The sequence below is a fragment of the Prionailurus viverrinus genome, chromosome C2 (assembly GCF_022837055.1).
Source record: "Prionailurus viverrinus isolate Anna chromosome C2, UM_Priviv_1.0, whole genome shotgun sequence".
Classification (NCBI taxonomy): Eukaryota; Metazoa; Chordata; class Mammalia; order Carnivora; family Felidae; genus Prionailurus; species Prionailurus viverrinus.
Genome location: NC_062569.1, coordinates 84,646,528 through 84,667,950, shown reverse-complemented (window position 1 = coordinate 84,667,950; position 21,423 = coordinate 84,646,528). Strand labels below are relative to the sequence as shown.

General features: G+C 34.5%; 1 protein-coding gene across 5 annotated transcripts in view; it reads right to left on the bottom strand.

The window, feature by feature from the left end:
- The window catches only part of OPA1 (OPA1 mitochondrial dynamin like GTPase), an 85,142-nt gene that overhangs the window by 60,992 nt on the left and 2,727 nt on the right, over nt 1-21,423 (bottom strand). The window contains exons 2-8 of one of the 5 annotated variants that reach the window (XM_047874322.1): nt 17,932-18,250; nt 17,191-17,287; nt 15,371-15,478; nt 14,819-14,872; nt 14,081-14,148; nt 5,785-5,895; nt 1,000-1,053 (exon numbers count right to left, since the gene is read on the bottom strand). In XM_047874322.1, coding sequence (XP_047730278.1) covers nt 1,000-1,053; nt 5,785-5,895; nt 14,081-14,148; nt 14,819-14,872; nt 15,371-15,478; nt 17,191-17,287; nt 17,932-18,250 — 811 coding nt within the window. Of the gene's footprint in view, nt 1-999; nt 1,054-5,784; nt 5,898-14,079; nt 14,149-14,818; nt 14,873-15,370; nt 15,479-17,190; nt 17,288-17,927; nt 18,251-21,423 lie in introns of those variants that run through there. The other 4 variants (XM_047874327.1, XM_047874323.1, XM_047874324.1 and 1 more) reach the window with 4 other exon arrangements.

Below are 21,423 nucleotides of genomic sequence, written 5' to 3'. Positions count from 1 at the left end.
TCCCAAAGGATACTGGTTGCTACTGCTCCAGAGACCACATTTTGAGACCAATGATTCTTAAACTCTAGCTGAATTGAAGACTGTAATTGCCTGGCTGGGAAGTATTTGAAAATACATAGGGTGATGGCCAGAGCACAAGTGATTATATGGTATGGTCTGGCATAAAGATCAATGCATAGATATCAAGGAAATCAACCACAGATATTAAGAAAATCTGTGACCAAAAATATACTAATTGTTTAATTTTATCTAGGTTGCCCCTTGTATTTTTTTCCCCTAAAAAGAAAGCTCTTTAAAACAAGTTTTAACTTAAAACAAAACCTCCTTAATTATTGTATATCATTGTTATCTATGTGAAATAACAATTATACTATATGTTATATACTACAGTTGTGTTTATATTACATTATAAAATAGTAATAATCATAATACTATAACTAATGATGAAGTGGGTGATAGGGCAATTTTGCACTAGAATATACCTACTCATCACACTGAATAGAACATGTCTTTAAAATAATAGTAGCTTTATAACCAACTATCGGAGAATAGATTTTCAAATTAGTGCCAGAAATACATTTAGAGAAGTCATTATCTGACTATTTTGGGGATTTAGAGAAGTAAAGGAAAAAGATACTGAGGGCTGACTAGAACTGTGGTTTCTTAAACTGTGGTTTCTTACTACTTACATTAATTAGCCTGTCAATGTAAATGGTTTACATAAGGATGAGTCATTTCCCCTCATTTTTGTTTTTCATAGCAGTGTTTCTTTAAAATTAGAAGCACAAGATTCCCTAAAAAACAGGTCTTTACACATAGAAGGAGTTAACCACACTTACCAAATTCCTTATCAATTTGCTTTTGCACTTTTTTTTACATTTATTAATAAGGGTGTATCATCAAACCACTCCAAATTTTGCTTTCTTAAAAAAATTTCCACACCACCAAACTTAAGACTATAACATAAAGTCCCTGCTTCTTTCTACTCATCAGAATTACCTGAGTATGCAGAAGTTCTTCTTGAAGCTGGTCAATTTTCTCTTTGTCTGTAACCTAAACATTTAAAATAAATTAATTTTATCTCCAGAGAAATGGATTTATGTAAAATGGGCACTAAGTTAAATTTTTTGAAAAGTATTTTTGAAAATAAATACTGACTTTATCTGCATATTTGATCAAAGCACATTTAAAATCAAGTGATTAATGAATAAAGTAAAAAAAAAAAAACTATATTCACTACAATTTCTCATCAAAATTTCACAACTGTATTCATAAGTAAAAGCCTTAAAAAGCAATCACTTTCAGGATGCTATTCTAGTGATTTCTGATGAATGAGTTGTTATAAAATGAAGAGACCAACACATGGTCACTACCATTTTCGTAGGCTGTTTTGTTCTCAAGGACAGGCATTTGATGCTTGGAGAAAAAGGGCACAGATACCTACAGAATGTGTTCAGGGAACTTATACAGGCTAGGCTATCATTTATAGCTACTGACGAAATTCATTGCTCATAGTGATATTTTAAGCATATATTACGCCTTTCTATCCTGTAAGTAGGGAAGTATTTAATAAATGCAAAGACCCTGCATTTTCAGAGCTTTACGTGGAGCCTGATGCTGGTTTTTAAATTCAGTTCCAGTACAAGATCTATTAACCCCTAATACAGTGAATGCATCAGTAGCAATAAAGTTGAGTAAAGCAACTAAAATTGATTGAAATATAAAAAACAAAAGTAGGATAAAATCTACAGCTATTGTGGAAACTACTTCCAATTGTTATTAATGCTGATAACTCTAAGATAAGATGCCCCAAAACAACATAGAACTTTATTGCATTATCAGACTATAGTCACAGTACAATTCTAAATATGAAACGCAATGATCAATTTTAACTAAAATGATGTCAATTATGGCAAATCCATGTAACTGTGCTTTGACTCCTTGGTGAGGTGAAGTTGTCATACTCAGTCTTTCAAAAGAATGATCTAATTTCTAATAATCAAAACTTGTAAACATGAATGTATTTCATAGGAGACAAAACTCAAGGTAAAATTCATGTAAGTCCTTGTTCACTTTCATTCAATGGCTATTCAAGCAATCAAGGTATCATGGTAGCAAATATATATGAAAAAATTTTAAATGATTTGTTTCTTGAGGTAGATATTAGTAACTCTTAATCCATACAATACAAATTTATTTTGCAGTTTTAATTCCTATTTCCAAATACTTTTTCAAAATAATCCTGAAATTTCTTGTAAATAAAAATGACAATGCTTGCTACAAATGGTAAGTATATTATTTTTTCCTTAAAAGTCTATGCCTAAAAATCTCCAAATATGATTCAGTAATTAGAAGAAAAGAGAATATAAAACAAATTTTGTATTGTTGTTTTCTCATTCTTATATAGCAAGCAGACACTTATGAAGAGAACTTTTCTCATTTGATTGTGTTTGTATAAAATGGACAAGAATTATTAATAGTCGCCTAAAATGTGAGGAAACAAGCAAGTTGGGGAGGAACCAACAACCCAAAGAACAAAATCTTGAAGACCAATGAAGAAATAAATTCTTCCATATTGTTTTCATGTGGCATGCCATCATAATGTAATAATGCACTCATAAAAATGTTATGCATATTAAATTCCCAATTCATTTGAAAAGGTACTTGAATTAATTCTGTTCCATTAAATGCTCATCTGACACTAGCTAAATTAGTATGAAATTATATAAACAGTATTAGCATAAACTGTTTTAGTTTTGAATGTGAATATTTCATGACTTCATGCAATATGTCCTTAATTACAATAGAAAATCCAGTGTTAGTCTACATCTGGGGCAAGAGTTAAGAAACTAATACAATTACACAAAAAGTTAGAATGCTTACTGTAAGCCAAGGACTATAAAAGGCTAACTCGGTAATTTGGTAAAATAAAAAGGGTATATAAAAGGTTAAAAGGATATAAGGTTATTAGAATATTACAAATAACAATCTTTATGCTAATATTATAATTTAGTAATGATGACTGTTAAGATTTTTATAAATTCAGATTTTTAGGAGTATTTAGATTTATCACTTGCCCTTTCTGGCACAAGTGTTAGGCATGACTCATGCACAGTTTTATCAATATGCTTCCTATCTGCTTGGTTTAATGGAACATCAAAATTAACATCGTATTAAAAGACAGGTGGTGGTGGAGTCAAGAATTAGACCTCACATTTTCTAGGAAACAAGATGAAAACCTTTAGGTTTATAAGATAAATATTAAAGATACCGAGAAGATACTTTTACATATTTTCTTAAGGGAACAGCACATGCTATTTTTCACGTATCACTTATTCAATATCTTAACTGGCAGTCGGTATATTTAATGTTGATGCACTTTGCTGGTAAAATTCAGCTACTTACGACAGGAGTTCAGTTCTTGCCCTGTTGTTTAACATACTGTTTGCATTATGAAATTTAAAACTCACCCTGACAGAAATGGGTATCAATGGTCTTGAAACCAGAGCTTTTCTACAATTCCAGGGCTGTGAAACTGATGGAGAAAGAGCGGAATCCTCCGCAGAAACAAGCTAAAGCTGAAAGAGAAAAACCTTTACTAGCTCCTCACAAAACCAAGCCTGATTTTTAAATTTTAAGTATTTCTTCCTACTAAGCCATTGCGGCCATTCTGAAATAGCAAAATACACATATAAGGGACTCGCAAACATTTCCATGTACGTGTACGCCCCTGCATGAGCTACAGGGACAGTTTGTTAGCTGCTACTATAAAAAATGAAGGCCTACTTACATTTCCAGAAGGAAAGGAAGGATGATTAAAAATCAACAAAAAGCTGTGGCTTTGTACCTCAAGAAAACCTCACACACCCAGAGGAATGCTATAAATCTCATGAATTAGGATTGGGATCATGAGGACAGTGAAGGGCTGAAAAGTCACCTGTGTACCAACTACAGGGGGAATTGGGGGAAGATGCAGTAAGGGGTATGACACCATCATAGAAGAGCAGGAATTGTTTTTAAAGTTCCATTTACTTTCACACAACTCCAAAGTGGGCCAGACTGCTTGGTGCTCTCCTAAGTATGCCTTAATAAACAAAACAGACGGAGGTACAGTCCTATCAGTTGCTATTTTACAAAAGGGGGAAATGAGGAATAAAATGGTTAAATGAATAATCTGAAAATACCAGAAATGAAATGGTATCACTAAACCTGAAAGCAGGCTAGAAAGTAGGCCTCAAATGAACATCAAACTTGGGCAATGTAGAAAACGAACATTATTCACTACTAATATCCCTTAAAACATCAGGTTCAAAAGTATATTGATAATCTTAAACTGTATCTTAAAATCTTAAAATGGAAGGCAGATCTATGGGACTCATTTCAAATTCTTTCACCATTATGAAAAAACAAGAACAACTTGCAGCTAGAGCTATCCATATTTCTAACTAACATACCAGAATACAGTAGTTCCTTTGCCTTCTTTCTGTAACAAAGCTAAGGAACAGATGGTTGGCTTTAAGCATCCAATTTGTTAGAATATTTAAATGGCACTTCAACAAAATACAGAACAGAGAATGCTAAAGCACCATTTAAAATAAGCCCTTCCTTGGTTTAACACATCTACTTTAACTTAACCAAACAGGAAAATAACTTATTTTCTGTTTCCACCTATGTTGTTCGCTCACTGAAAGCTAAATATACAGGAGTTGATTCCACAGCCCTGGAATTGAGAAAAGCCAGGAAGTGACACTGGAAAGATAAATGAAACTATGAGGCATACTCTCAAATATTACCATCACCAAATGCGATAAGGTTAGTAAGCAAATTTATTGCATTCAATCATTATCTATAGTATTGGGTAACTTCAATATCAGAACCTACAGGAACCTAATTAAATGGCTGAATTTCTTTTCCTGAACAAAATCTATATACGACTTTAAAACTTTCCTGATCTAATATATGCAACATAATTAAGCTGATGTTAAGATCTCAGAATATAACTTTAAAATCATTACATTCATTGCATTTTGACTCAAGCCCCTTCAGAACATTAACCTTGAGATCTACACCATAAGATCATGTAACAGCTGAAAGCATACTTTTAAGGACTTCTTGACTGTACCAATAACCAAACATTTATATAGATTTATGCTGACTTTTATTAGAATCTGTTTTTTAGCAACCTCAATTATATCAACTTTCCAATGTTCAATCCTTCAGTCATCCAAGGTGAAAATTTATTTGTGCTGACTTCACAACTGTGGAAAAACTTAATGAGTTGATCAAGGTATATAAGAATAATTTTGCCCAAAATTTACATCAAAACAGTTTTCTTCTGTAAGAAATAACAGTATTTTCTGCTGCTTCATTTTACTAAAACTATAATTTTCATTATTTAAGTAATTTAAATTGTGGTCATCCACAGTAATCCCTTACATTTTAGAAATGAAAACTTGGGAGAACCACAGATAAGTGAGCTACAAACCTAGGATGACTCAATAACTGGACCAAGTAAATCACAATTCATAATTCTTTTCTAAATACAAATCCATGCTCCCTCACAGATCATCTCATTTCAGAAAATAAATCCTACGTTTAACATTTTGGATTTGCTTATCCACTCTAGGAAAGTTACATATTTGTATTATATATCTTTCAAATTTTTATTGTGTCAAAAATAATTACTCATAATTGGAGTCCATGAAGGTATTAAGATGACATGATCTTGGCTGAAATGGCTGATTAGTGTGAACACATCAGTAGCCCCCTTAAACCATCCATCACCTTGCGCTTCTGTTGGGCATAGCTTGTGTTATATTGGCCAGCGGCTCTGCGCGCTTCCTCTTCATGCTCTTGAATTTGCTGTTGTAAGAGAATGAGCTCACCAAGCAGACCCTGCCATGAGTTTACAATGAGGAGAAGAGGAAAATTGGGGAGGAGAACAATGTTAAACCAAAGGGCACAAGCAAGGAACAGATGTAAGTTAGGGAAGAAGGGATAGCTTACAACAAAAATGGAAATGCATTTGTGTACCTTTAGAAAGCCACCATATAATAGGGCTCTGTACCACGTTTCCATTTTTCCCCTCAGTAAAATTAGATGTCTCAGAAATATAAAACAGCAGAGTTTAAAAAGTGAAAAGAAAATGCAATGTGGCTGTCGGCTGAACAAAGTGAGCCAGATGTATAATATTAATATACAGTAAAACCTAGACTAACTGGAATGCTCAAGGAAAGTGGCATTGCAGTTAACAACTGATTACCTCAACCCTTAGTTCTGAATTGCCAATATGAACTAGTGTATGCTCCTGACTTGAAACATTAAGGGGGAAAAAATCTTTTAATTGTCAACCATAATTCTCATGAAACTGAATGGAGAATACATCATAGTTTAATTATTAAATTATTATTATGTATTTGTTCTTTGATATCTGATGTCTTCAATTAAAGACCATAGCCCCTCAAAACTATTAATTTGAGTTTCCAAGCATCAAGTTAATCAAGGTTTTACATTAATTCATATATTCTACATGCCTATACATACAAGCTTATCTGACTAAAATTTAGCTTTTTTTTTTTTTTTTTTTGCAAATTAAGAAATAATGTTTGAGGCACTGTTTTAACTTTATACAACATAAAATAAGTAGTCTGACTGAATTTTCACTTTTTATGAGCTGTTTTGACATTCAGTAAAAATAGCCTCTAAGAATATAAGAATATATCAATTACTAGAGCAAAAGCACTATAAAAGAACATAGTTAGGATTTGGAAATAATACAGTTATTATGAAAATTTAAAATGAAACAAAACCTAGTTTGGACCTGTGTACAACACAATCAACATTTATATGTTTATAATTCATTCCACTTAAAAATCATGACATGCTAACTAATGTAATTTTTATCACAATGTATTTACATGTGGCAGAATACCCAATACATGTCATTTTCTGTATAGTATTTTTAATTGCTGGCCTATTAGATAATAGCCCTCAAGAAATGACAACAGAGAAAAAGACAACAAAGAATTGAAAATGTCACAAGCCCAATATTTTCTCAATTAGACACCTCAGTGAATGAAGTCACTATTTAATCTGCACAGGAAGAGTGTTCTGGGAGAACAATGAACTCAATTTTTACCAAGTTATAAAAATAGAAAGAGCTAGGAAAACTAATACTCATTAAAATAACCTACATTGGGAGTTTCAAATAGCTTCAGAGCTTTTTAAAATAATTGCCCAAAATATTACATTTTATATAATACAACTAGGAAGTTTCTTGAAATACTGGTTAACATTACATTCAAATTTTAATTAGTAGACTCATCCAGGGGCTTAATAACTTACTTTATTAAGCCAAAGACTTCTATAAATAAAAGTTTTCCAGAAAAGAAGCAAATACAAATAGGATAGCTACTATTATAGTAAAGCATTTTAAATTAAGGGAAAGTATTAGCATATAATTTGGGGAATTTTTGTTTGACTCTTAGTTTTAATACATTAGGCCATGCCAACAATAATGAAACTGGATGACTTACTATAAATCAAAGGATGAGACTAGTTGATATTTCTGTATGACAAGTGAGAGAACATCAAAATGGCAAGTAACACAACTGAACTGTCAACATCTGTTTCCAAATTCAATAGCAGAAAATATATTTATAAAAACCTGTGTCTACCTTTAAAGATATCTTTTAAGTTAATACTTTATGGTCATTGATATATCTATCAAAGAAAGACAATGCCAACTCACTACCCTCATCATTTACCTAATTATCTGTCATTTTTTCATTTTCTGTATCATTGCTTTTCATGAAGCAGAAAGAATAATAATCCAACTTATTTTTAGTCATTTACTATAACCACTTCTAATCATCCGAGTGTTTAGATGTCTCAAAGTAATACCCTTTTAAACGTTTCCTGTGCTGGCTTATATAGTAGTGTACCTGGGCTTTAATTAACATACCACCAGTACTCTATAAGATGTCAAAGTAGTGAGCAAATATTCCACATTTCTTAACTATGCTTGCTGGTCTATCAGGTACAAGATTCTTTTTTACTCACAGCTTAAACATCCTTCCCTAATCCATTGCTTCTATCTACATACAAATTACATGGCTAATACTTAATATCTATTACATTGTAAGAAAACACCCTCTTTCTAGTAACACTTCACTTTCCTTCCAAGTCTGTTACTGAAGCACTGTTATGTGAAGATAGCTGAAATTAACTGTTACCTCCTAAAAAAAAGTAGGAAGAAAACAAGAATTAGACACAGAGAAAACTATTCACACTATATTACATGACTAAAGGAGGTTACCTCTATCCAATTTTGGACATCAAATCTCACCCTAAATACTGAGTGATGGGCTACAGGCTATACAGCTTCTGAGCTAAGGCCATGTGGAATTAGGAAGGGAAAGAAATGTGTGTAACTGCTATGCAAGACACATTCCTTAAACAGACAAAATATAATAAATATCTTCCCAAGCTCAGATAGTTTTCTCTCAAGAAACAGCATGTAATTATGTTAAAATCATATACATTAAATATAAAACATAGTAATTGTAAATAATGATAAGCAGTAAAAATAAACAACTACAGATGATACACTCTCTCAAGAGTTATTGCCAATTTGACACTGCAGCTCTTACAGTCTCGTATTTCACATACAGTATTGTCAGACTTTTAAAAAATTATAACATCAGGTCAAGAAAATCAGTGATAACTCCAAAAACCAAAATATCAACTGAATACGCTGTGAAAATCTAAAAGTTAATGAGTTTGATAGGAAAGATTTTAGGACACTTTAAAATTATTTGTCATTTATATGTGAACATATTTAAGACACTATATTTTTAACAGTATTTTAAACATTTATAGCAGAGCTGGATCCTTATCCCGTTCGTATATTTATCTAGCACCTAGAATAACGTCTGACACTTTAGGTATGTGTTACAGCTGATACCTAAATTAGGACTGAGCACATGTTTGCTCCTTGAATGAATCAAATTATGACCTACTTTTACCTAATAATGCACACAAAGTTTCCAGTATAAAATCCAAATTGGGTTTCTGAACAAATGTGTATTCTGTAAATAAGCTACACATCAGCCCGATGATCTATTTTCCCAGTTTTCACAGTCCTCAGAACAGACTCCACGGAAATTACGGGGAGGAAATTAATCAAATAATGTTAATAGGCAATTAACTGATGGAATAATTCAAATTGTAAGGTAATAATGCTCATGGTCATCAACATCACCTTAATTTTTATTATGTGCAGATTTTGTGCTAAAGGGCTACAAAACTCTCAAAACAATCCTATCCAGTAGGGTTCCCCCTTCTACAAAAGAGGAAATCAGTAACTCAAAGAGTTTGATCTTTTTCAAGATCACATAGCTCAGAAAGCAGGAAGGACAGGATCTGAATGCAGACAGTGTGACTACAGTTTACACCTGATACCATCCTGTTGACACGATGGTCTAGCTATTTCCAAAGTGGCTTTGATCCCATCAGGTTCAATCCACATTTAAAAAAAGAAAATGGTAACAGTACAACACATCAGAAGGCATATTTGAACTACTAAGAAGATGGGCTGCCTGAATAGTCCACAGAGACCTTAAAGCCTGCAAACCTAAGATACCTGGCCCTTTAAAGAAAAGTGTGCCAACCCTGCTTTATTAGTTTTAAAAGTAACTTGGGTCCAGAAAAGAACTTTATGAAAGTGAAGACTTCTTTCCCCTTCCATTCAAAAATACTCCTAGGCATTAAACTACTTTTCAAGATTTGAATAATTCTATTTGATTAGTTAAAAATAACTATTTTCCTATTTTTCCCCTCCCACTAATACATAACTCTGCTCAAGGTATTTATGGCCAACTGAAAAAGGTCAATTAATGGATAGCAGAAGGAAATACATCTTTCCATTTGGATCATCCACCTTGCTTCAGTTCAGAAATACCATTTCTTATTTTAATACTTGGACAATTTCTACAAGGGATAATTTTGAGATGAACAAATCAGTCTATTACCGATAGTTACTATCAACATTACAACTTCTGCCAAATCCCTTTTGTTCTAAATTGTCACCTAAAAACAGTATTATGTACACAGTATATACTTACTTAATGTTTCTTAAATGACATAAAAGCACAGTGTGCTTATGAAGCAATAGAATAAGATTGCCTGGTTTGCCATTCCACTTTTTTTCAGGCAGATTTTCCCGGCTTTTCTTCCTCTGATCCCTCTGCCTCCCAACTACTACACTCTAGTGCACAAGTGGGTTGGCTTCCCGGCTAAGAGTCTAACCTAGTACAGTTGCTACTTAGCTGCTCAGGAAACAAGTTTACTGGTCTGTGGTTACTTGATGATATTGGTTGTGAGAATTTCATTTTGCCCAGGTTACTACAGTATTTGTTGCATGAGGAGTCCTAGAAATGTAAATCCTACTTAAGCAACACTGCTTCATTACAGTTTAGAACACCAAGCACATGTACCACTGTCACATTCTTGTTCTCCTCAGTAGGTGCCCAATATCAAAGGCCAAGAGAAATTCACAGGTGATCAGATCAAAACACCTATTATATAAAATTTGGGGGCCTACCAGTTGGCATGAATGAAGTTCATTTACTTCAATTAGCCTCTCTTTTGGTGTGTCAATTTTGCTAAAAGCTCTGCTTTATCCTCGGTGTTCTGAGGACAGAGATTTTATGACAGAAATAGGCCATTAAAGAATGTAAACCAAAGTAAATAGTGTTTCCTCTGGCATCTGTTTTCATTCTTTAGAGTATAATTAATGGAACTAAAATGGTTATGGAAGGCTTCACGAAGGAGACAACAGAGCCTAGGCTTTAAGGATGAGTAAAAATTAGAAGAGGGAAGACAGAGATTTCAGCTGGCAGGTACAAGAGAAATAAAGCCACAAAAAAGGAATTAGCAAAACATGTAAAAAGGAAGAACTTTAATTACTGTCTAATAATTATATTTAAAATAATAATTCCACCCTTCATGATTTGGACTTTTAAAAGGTCCTTCAAATATTTTCTATAAACTATAAATGTATTTGTAATCTTCAGAATGACCATGTTGCTTACTTCTGTGAAATGTTCATGAGCTATCAGAAACATGATAAAACAAAAGCACAAATATAATGTCTCATTTAATTTTCACTAGAACAGACAATCTAAAACAGATGATTCACTAAGTGGTCCTGTCACCTGTCTATGTTATGATCAATATAAGGAAATCTACAGATTTATAAATTATTCATTAAAATAGGCTCACCACTTCAATTTTCAATTTGCCTTCAGGTAGTTCTGAAGGTCTCCAGGTCTCAAGGATATTATTCAGTTCACGAAGGGTTCTAATATTTTTCTCCAATGGACACAAATTTTAAAATTTCTGATTAACGAAAAACATTCCTTGAAAAGTGTTTTCAATATTTTTCCAGTTTTTAATTTACTGATAATACATACCAGAATTTCTGGTCAACATGATAGACATACCTACTGTCTACAAACTGAATGGATATAGATCCAGACAAAGTCAAAGAAACTGATGTTTATGTTAGCTGGTGCAGTATTATGCAGAAATACATGTCTTCTGCTGTTTTAGACTTTCTAAAGACCTCAATTACAACTTTTCCAGAGTGCCTAAAAGTCTAGTGACCCCAAACTGGGAGCCACAGGTAGTCAGGTCACGGTGTTATCCATTCTGTTGGACTCAACTCAAACAATCTGACATGTGTGTGCTCTCAATTCTATCACTCTCGCTTCAGTTGACTTCGCAGGTCCTAACTTCTTCTACCTGCCCACACTCTCCACATGTGTTCTTTTATCAGAAAGGACAAATTTCCTTTTTTAGTTCTAGTTGTAGAAATGTTTTCAGTTTATTACTTAAAAAAGAAAAAAAAAAAAAAAGAAATCAGATTCACATTTACTTTTACATTTCTAGTATAAATCTGGCCAGAAATTTTGGTACAAACCAGACAACCATTAAGCTAATGCATGACTGCTTAGTGTATTCAAACTCTAAATACCACATTCTATCTGGGACTCTCAGACAACATTCTGAACCATCAAAAAAATATCAACTAATCTCTGGATGTCATCCTACCACCTGTGACCACTACTCAAATTTTCAAACTTAACATTTTAGAGTAATTTCAAAAAGGCTTCTGCGAAGAAAGTCTCTCCTTCCGTGCTCACATTCAGCCATTAATTTGTAGATAAGTCTACTAAAGTCAGTTTATTTGCATCTTGCCTGAGTGGTTCATCATCTTCAAGTATTACAGATAAAAGTCAAGCCTTGAAACACATAATGCTGCACATTAACAATTTAAAACCACTAGTTGAGGCTGGAAATACTTTTCTGTATAGTAAATTTTTATACTAGCATTGACTACAATTTAACTTAGCCTGTATTGAAAACAGCCTAATTAAAATTCTAGATTTAGTAATAATTGCTAGGTTTTTAATGGGCAACATAATCATCATAAAGTATGAAAAAAGGAAATAGTATATGAGGGTATTTACCTTCAAGTAAATTATGAAATAAAGCAATAAATTTGCTTTCATGTCTACTGTATAAAATAAAATCTGTGAATATAATTAAATTCCCAGTGATCCACTGTCTTCTATATTGCAGAGCTACTCATCATTTGTCAAGTATTCATTCAGCACTTTAGCAGGATTTTAAGGAAATTATGTGAGTTAGACCCTGAAACAGGTTTCTCATTCACCAAAGTGATCCTAGACCATACCAGAGAATACCAGAGGCAGACCTCGCCTACCTTATCTAGGCAAAAAGAAACCACACCGCTAATCCTATAAGAGAGCTTCCTTTCCCCCTTAGATTAGTGCCTCTCTACATATAAAATCTACCTGCATTAAGGGCCAAGTCTTTGGTTTGAAATAAGCTGTGCATAATAGGCTAATTTCTATTAAAACTTTTCCCCCCAGTAGCATGAATAGTCAAGTGTTCCTTTGGTTAAAATGCCAATGGAAAAGGTATCAACTTAAAAGGCAAACACATGTACACACATACACACATACACACACATTTTAAAATAAGTTTTCTCCAAAAGAAAGATCTAGCTAAAAGGCAAGAGAAAAATCTTTTGAAACACTAGACTTTAAACTTGGAATATCATGTAAAAAGTTCAAAGATAAAGGACAAAGAGAGAGATGGAAACCTATACATAGGAAGTATTTTCTTTCCACTTTCAAAATAAACATAAAATTATTTCCTTTCAATTTACAAAAACCATAACTTTCAATATAAAAGCTACATACTCCATACTTAATTTTTAAATGTTCGTAGAACATGTTTTTCAAATATCTATTTACCTACATTTTTTTTAAGGAAAACTTGCAAGGAATCAGTTAACTTACCAATTCCAAAAGATGAAAAAATGAAGACTAAGAAAACGTCAAGTTAACATATGAATATAAATAGAGCAATGAATGTGTTATTTTAATTAGCAATTCTCCTAAAACTTTCATATGGATTTTAACACAAGTATTGAAATCAACACACCCTAAATAACTCCAAACACAATTGCTATTAATGTCACAGAATCAATTTATCCCCTAATAACCCATTTCCTACTCCTTTAATATTTCCCTAAGCGTATGCCATGAAACATTAGTCCCTAAAATACATTTCACAAAAAAGGGTTCTGTTGCTAAATAAATCTGGAAAACTCTGTACACTTTGACTTCTCCTGGGATTTATAATACACATAAGTATGTGAGGTCTGAGAAATCCCAAGGAAAAGAAAAGCCTGCTTGTTTTATTTATATCAGCTTTCCCACACATATTTAACAACAAGACCCTTTGTTGAAGCCAATCCTTGAAACTAATATTTCACAACATATTTGAAGGCAATGCGCTTCTCCAATTATATTTCCAGAACTGTCACACAATACCTTTCACTTTGTACCAAGATTAACAACACCTCTACTTAGATGCTTTTATATTTGCTCCTCAGATGTTACTATTTTCAAACCTTTCATGTAGGTGAAAACTTTTTTTTAACTCTTTCAGACTACCTGTGTGAAGAGTTCTCCCTTATACTTACCTTTCTATAATGCTTGTCACTTTCAGATCCGTGATCTGTTGCTCTGAATGCTGTTTCTCCAGGTGAACCTTAAAGATAAATAAGCAGTCCTTTAAATTCTCCAGTGATGTCAATAGCCGAAATTCCAAATTACGTCTAATTTAAAGGCAAATGGGCTTTTATAAAACCCACTTTTTTGAAAATTAAAAACTATTCTTATTTTAAGGAACACATTGATAACCTACACAAAAAAACCTTTGAAAATATTATAGGACATGTTTAACCTATTTAAAAACAAATCACTGAAAATTACAATTAAAAAAGACAATTTCTGATGAAGATAATTTTCCAGGAGAGTACTTACAGTTCAGTCCTATATCACTGCCGTTACAGACCACATATGGTAACAAAATAAATTTAAAATGTCAAAAGGTGACAGGACGGATGAGACAAACTAAAATTACTTTTCATTTCAATTATCAGAAATGATCAGATCAATTTCAAGAAAATATTTTGGTTAAACAAACTTTCTTTTTAATACTTTTAATCTTATAGAAACGTATTTAGGAATTTTAGTTTTATTGCAAGATAATTATTTTATTATTTTCACCTGTAAGATAAGGAATTTGCCCAATAGAGTTCTGGAGTTTTAAAATTCAGCATAAGCAGCATAAATTTGGTCTGCAATTTATTTGCAACTAGTTTATTAGAAGCATTTAAAAGGCATGTTAAGGTCAGCAAAAATGTCTGTTTACACACCTAACAAGAGAAGTAGGTCAGAAGCTCCTATGACTTCACTAACCAATTTGTGACCTGTGAAAAATCAGCAAAAGGGGAAATAGAAATGTAAAATTTGACAGGAATGAGCAAACAAATGTCTGAGATCTCAGAGTTATATCATGATAGGGTGTGAGTTGGGCAAATACGCCAAGATCAACCTTAGTAAATTCTACTCATTACGGCCCATCATAATTAAATTTGTTTTAAAATCACCAAATCGGCTCTAACCAATTATGAAAAGCAAGCACATAGGAAGTCTAACCTACTTGTCAGGAACAAGAGATCGTTTTTTCCCTCACTGACTAAAGCCAAGTATGTTTAACCTCTTACAAATTTTCATTTTGTTGCACTAACCAAAATTTAAAACCACTGAGCAACAAAACTTTGTGTATCTGTTTTTTCAAAAATTTGTTTTTCATTTGTACTAGATGTTTTCATTTAAAAGATACAAATAAACAAATGAATACATCTTAGTATTTTTCCTCTGGGTCTTCTGACATTTTAAGTGAGATCAAACGGGTCCTTCCTTACCTGTGGTGAAAAAGTCCTTCAGTAAACTGAGGCTTTCAACAATTTTATCAAAGTCAGGTGCCAATTTTGCAAGGTCGTCTGAATTAGGAAGTGCTTTTCTAATTTTCTCTGGAGAACAAACAAAATTCTCAAAATAAGAATTTGACTATTAAAACACTGAAAAAATAGAAATAATCATCATATATAAACTTAAAATATTTTTCTATTTTTCTCCCTATTACAACTATAATTGTATCTGAAACAATATGTCATTGTGATGATATTCCACAGGCCATGAAATGTTTTTAAAAAGAGTCACCAGATGTATGGCTTAGATGGAAACTTTTCATTTATAAGTTAAATGCCAGGAACTATAAGCACTGTATTAACAATGTTAATGCTGTATTGGAATCAGAAGTACTTTTAAGGAGAAAGTCACAGCAAAGAGGCCAAGAATCAAAGAAAATACAGAAAAACACCTCTTGAAACACCTGGTCCAAACTCGAAGACAGTAATGAAATAAAAAATAGAATTCCATTACTTTTTTCCATCCTTTAACAGACCCTAAGAAAATTCACACTTGTTAACATTTGGAAATAACTGTCTAAGAACCCATGGCAAACTTCGGTTTTATTTTTGCTGGTTTTATTGATAAAATGGTCAAAGTATTCATTTTTGTTTACAAAAATTTTGACGCTCAATTTTGTCAAAGTTTGGTACAACGGTACAGTATCTTCTGAATTAGAATGCGCTTTTCTTAATTTTCTCTGCAGAGGACTAAAATACATAAATATTCTCAAAATAAGAGTATGTCAGATATTATTCTAAATGCTGTTACGGCACTCCCCTGCTTAATCCTCAAGGCAGCCCTACAGAACAGTTATCATCAAACCCACTTTACAGGTGAGGAACTGGGGCACTGAGGTTAAGTAGATGAGCCTGCACAACAGCAAAGAAGCAGGGAGTCAGGCTTGAGGCTGGCCAGTGCAGCTTCAGAACCCAACCCTCAGCCCCACACTGTGGTGCTGGCAAATGCATCAAGGTAAAAGCTCTCCTCACGAATATTAGAAAAACATGAAAAGAATGCTACAGATTCCTGCAGATCCCTCTGTCAGTGCGGCACGGTTTTATCTTTACGAGCTGTAAGTGCATGCAGAGAGTAATTCCACCCCCATATGCACCTAAGAAATTAAACAAACTCTAAAAAAAAAAAAAAAGACTGAGGAAAGTAATTCCATTAAAAGAAAATTTTGTTTAAATTATCATAACATACTGGCAATCAGAACTATCAGATATACTTTTTTCTAATCTACCTATTATAGAAAAAGGTGAACAGTACCTGACTATGGCAAGAAATTATCACGGACTCTAGCGGGCTTTGAGGGACTTGGCTACAAAAAGTAGAAGTCACCAAGGTATCCAATAAAAAGTAACTAGTGAGGTGGGTTATGGTGCATCTGCTCTGGGTGAGAATACAGAACACTGAAAGTGATGTCCAGAGAGGCTGATTTGGCTAACAAATGTGTTGGGCAGGAAAAGAAGCCAAAGTATATACTGTTGCCATATAACTTTTAAAAAGGAAACTAAAATAATAACCACATACACAGACTAGGTTCAATTAAAAGAAAATGTCCATGAGGATAGTAGTAGCTATGTGAAAGTGATGGATGAAGGGGTTATTTTTTTTCTACTAGTTTTTTCTTTGATATTCTATTACTTTTATCATTAAAATAAAACTGCTACACAGTGAACTCATGAGTGAAGAAACTATCTCAATACCACTATTTCTCTTTCCCGAAGATATGACCAAAAAAACGTATTTTAACGTTGATGATACAAACCTAAATCAATATACTCATCAATCTCCCACACAATGTCAGGCACAATCCATTTATAGTCACTGAGGTCAGGTATCATATCTTTCCACTGATCAAAAGTCTAAAAGAAAAGAAAATATGCCAATCGAATGTTCTGAATGTCATACAAAAAAATAAAGAAAAACCACCTTAATTTATCTAATTAAAACATGCTAATCTACAAAGAGCGATACATTATGGTCAAAATTTTAGAAACAAAATAGCCTCAGTTCCTTCGAAAACAAATTAGTAGGCAAGCGTATAGAACATGTAAGCGTCCTTTTACTAAATATGGAAAATATAAAAATTGAAAATATATTCTTACTTCAAATAGGCTTCATGATTTACCTAAACAATACTGTGGAACAGAAGAAACACAAACCAGGGGTCAGGACACCTTGCCTCTGCTCCCAAAGCTGCCCCAAAGTGGTTGTGTTAGCATGACACCTACTTTCCTGTCTGTGCTACTAAGTGGCAAGCTGAAAATCAAAGCCAGGTGACCTCACCCCACCCTAGTGCTCCTTCCACTAGGCCATTCTCACCTACTGTAATTATAACCAAGATTCAAAGAGCATTTTCCTATTTGCAACGTTAATTTAGCACATGGTAGAGATACACCATAAATTTTTAAATATTCTACTGCACTAAAGAAAAACAATTTGTGTTTTAAGACCTTCAAATAATCATGCTAAAATAACTGGAAAAGCAGTGGAAAGTTCTACTCACTTTTTTGGCTGTATAGCCACCACCAACAGCAGATCCTAGTATGAGATATCGAAGTTTTAAGAGTCTTGCAGCTAATCTCGCTGGCCAAAAATTCCTGTGAGGCTGGTAGCCATATTTAATTGGAGAAAGCTTCAATTTACGTAATGGAAGGTTAGCTAAAGAGGAGAACTGATGAAATGATGTCCGGAATTGGGGTCTTTGAAGCTTTAAGGTAGGATGATGTGAATGATAAACGCTTCGTGAAACCAGATGCAGTTTTTGTAGTGGTAAGCTTCCTTTGATTCCAGAGCTACGTTTCACTAAGGATTGGCAGACCTCACTGAAAAGAAAACCAAAATGGGACAAAGATCAGACTGGGTAACAATGAGAAGGAAACGACATAAAAAGAGCAGTATGCACAAGAGAAAATGCACATGGGTGCATGTGACCAAGCACACGACATCATACCATAGCTTACATTAACCACTTACTCCATTTCCAGACACTGCTGCGGCGTGTGCTACCTCATTTGATCCTGCTAAAAATCCTATGATGAAAGTATTAGTATTACCTCCATTCTACCAACAAGGAAAAGATGGCGCGCGCGCACACACACACACACACACCTCATCTAAGTGCACACTTATATGAAGATTCAAACTGACGCAGTGGGACTCCAGAGCCCTCCCTCTCCTTTACTACATGCAGGCTATCCCAATCCAAGGAATTGAGATGAAAAGAAAAAAGGCAGAGACTTATTTTATTAACTGCTATTCACTGTCAGTAAAAGTGAAAACAAAATGAATGCAAACCTGCTTTCAAACACAAAAATTCCAGCAGCTTAGAACAGCTATTCTTTGGTCTCTCCTCTACGTCTCATGATCCTGAGACAGCCCAGGGATGGAAATTAAGGAAAAAATCATTACCACATAAAGTACCTGGCTGAAAGTTTCTGAGTAGAGTAAGTAAGAGTAATCAAACAGCAATGAAAGAAGGTTATTAAAGGCAACGTCCTACAGACTGTTTGTGTCCCCCCAAAATTTGTATGTGGAAGCCTAATCCACAACATGAAGTATTTGGAAGTGAGGCCTTTGCAAGATAATTTGGTTTATTTGTAGTCATGGATGTGCCCATGTGTTGGGTGCCCTTATAAGGAGATGAACAGCACAGATCTGTCATGTGAGGACACAGAAAAAAGATGCCCCCATCTAGGAACCAGGAAGTGATTCCTCAGCAGACATCAAATATGCCGGCACTTTGATCTTGGAGCTCACAGCCTCCAGAACTGTGAGAAATAAATGTTTTCCTGTTGAAGCCGCCCAGTGTTTGGTAATTTGGGGAGCAATAAGGCGATCGTGTATCAGTTGCACAGATACAAGAAAAGACACTAAAGTGAGGTGGCAGCACTAAGAAAGGAAAGGGAAAGGTAGATACCAGAATGACGGACTAGACACAGGAGACAAGGAAAAGAGTAAATAGTAATCCTAAAGTTTTAGCTGGGAGACTAAGATTATTACACTTACAGATATAAAACAATCAAGAGCCAAACCAACTGGGGGAATAGCCCACGGCTTCATAACACTTGGCTCAAACTTCTTTCGACCCTGTCCTTATAGCCAGCCACTTAGTGTTTTGAGTCAGATAAACTTTGGTTCCAGTTCCAGTTTCACTGCTTACTCATGTGCAATCAAGGGCAAATTATGAATTTACCAAAGCCTCAGTTTTTTTAATCTGTTAAAACAGGATTACGTCTACATCAGAGTTATTGTCAATAATCACTAATTCAAGTATCTTCTTCTCAGACCATAATCCCCTTCACTACAACCATCTTTAGCCCTATAGGAACAGCCAGGTCATGGGTATTTCTATCTGTTCCCTAACCTATCAGTCTCCACCTTTTCTATTTACCTAGTTAGCCTGGTTCATAGTCTTAAAGGCTCTTTTGCAAATACTCTAAACTCCCTTGCCCTCTGACTTTCTGTTACACTTGTTTGGCAATATGCAAACCCTGGATGAACCTTATTATCACTTTAAGCCTGTACCAAGGGAATGAAGCACTACTGAAGAAAGTCACACCCAATTGGACAGACATCTCAGCTAGGCCCTAAAAAAAGCTTGGCCATCTTACTTTTTATCAGTTCATTCTTCCACTCTCTGCTAGGACTATTTCAGATGTTCCCCACCCACCTCTACCCTCCCACATCTCTCCTTGTTTCCTCCGACTCTTGGGAGAAAATGGAAGCCATCAGAGGGACACATGCTGTTGCTTACCTACCGCATTGACACCCACCCTCCTCCACAAGCCCTGTAAGATTACAGTAAGGAAGTACTCTTCCGCCTTTTAAAGGCAAATCCCTGTTTCCTCTGAATTCCTCCTTTCTTTTCAGAAATCACTAGTCAAGTCTCTGTCAGTTTAAAGGAGAGAAAGACAGACCCCAGTTCCCTGCTCTAGCTCCTCTATTAAAAGCCAAACCAACCTGATTTCCATTTGTCTCACTTCAGTGAAACAGCCCTCACTGAGTGCCCTGAAGGCTTCCAGTGGGCATTTGTTTTTTCGATTCGCATTTTCTTTCTCTCAGCAATATCTGACAGCGTTGACACCCCCTCCTTGTTGGAATGCCCTCAATCTCCGCAGTCTCTAGCTTTACTCCTACTCGCTGGCCACTCCTTTTCAGGCACCTCCTCCCCAACAACCTTTTAAATCTTGGGAGTTCATCGGGCTTAGATGTAAAGTCACTTGTCTTCTCAGTCTACCCATTCTTCCCAGGCAACCTTATCCACACCCATCTCCTCAACTGCCATCTGCATATCCACGTCTCTCAAAACTTGTACGTCTAGTACAAACAGTTAAGTTCCAGATCCTTGTGTCCAACTGCCTACTGAACACCACCCCTTAGATATCAAAGGAGTACCTCAGTACTCACCTCAGTATCCCTTTCTCTCCTGGCATCGACATTCTCACTAGAGTTCCCCTGCTACAGTTCTTGGTTCCCTGCACTTTTCTTTAGGGCACATAAAATTTGTTTTACATAATAATGTAATTATTGCATTAATATTTGTCTCTACTAATAAACTATAATCTTCATAAGGCCAGGGAGGGGTCTTGTCTGTTTTGCTTACCATTGTATTTCTAAAGCCTAGCCCAATGCTTCACAAGCAGTAGACACTTAATAAATCTGCTGAATGAACATATGTTATTGGGAGAACAAAACCAAAACAAAAGGTGAAAGAACCTAGCAATGACCACACAGTAAGTGCTCAATAAATGTCATTTCAACAATAACTGCCCTAGCCTCTACTAATGTATTATTGATGAGTAGTCCTTTATCCCTCAAAAGTTGTTTGCTTTTTTAAAGAAAGTAGTTAATCTAAATATATATCCAAATAGATAAACTCCAGACCCAAGTAGTCATATTGCTAAGATGTTTTGGCTTTTCGTTATTTTCTTCCTTTTTATTCCCAAACCTCTAAAATCCCTGTTTCCACAATGGTGGCAACAACAACTGTGGGTGA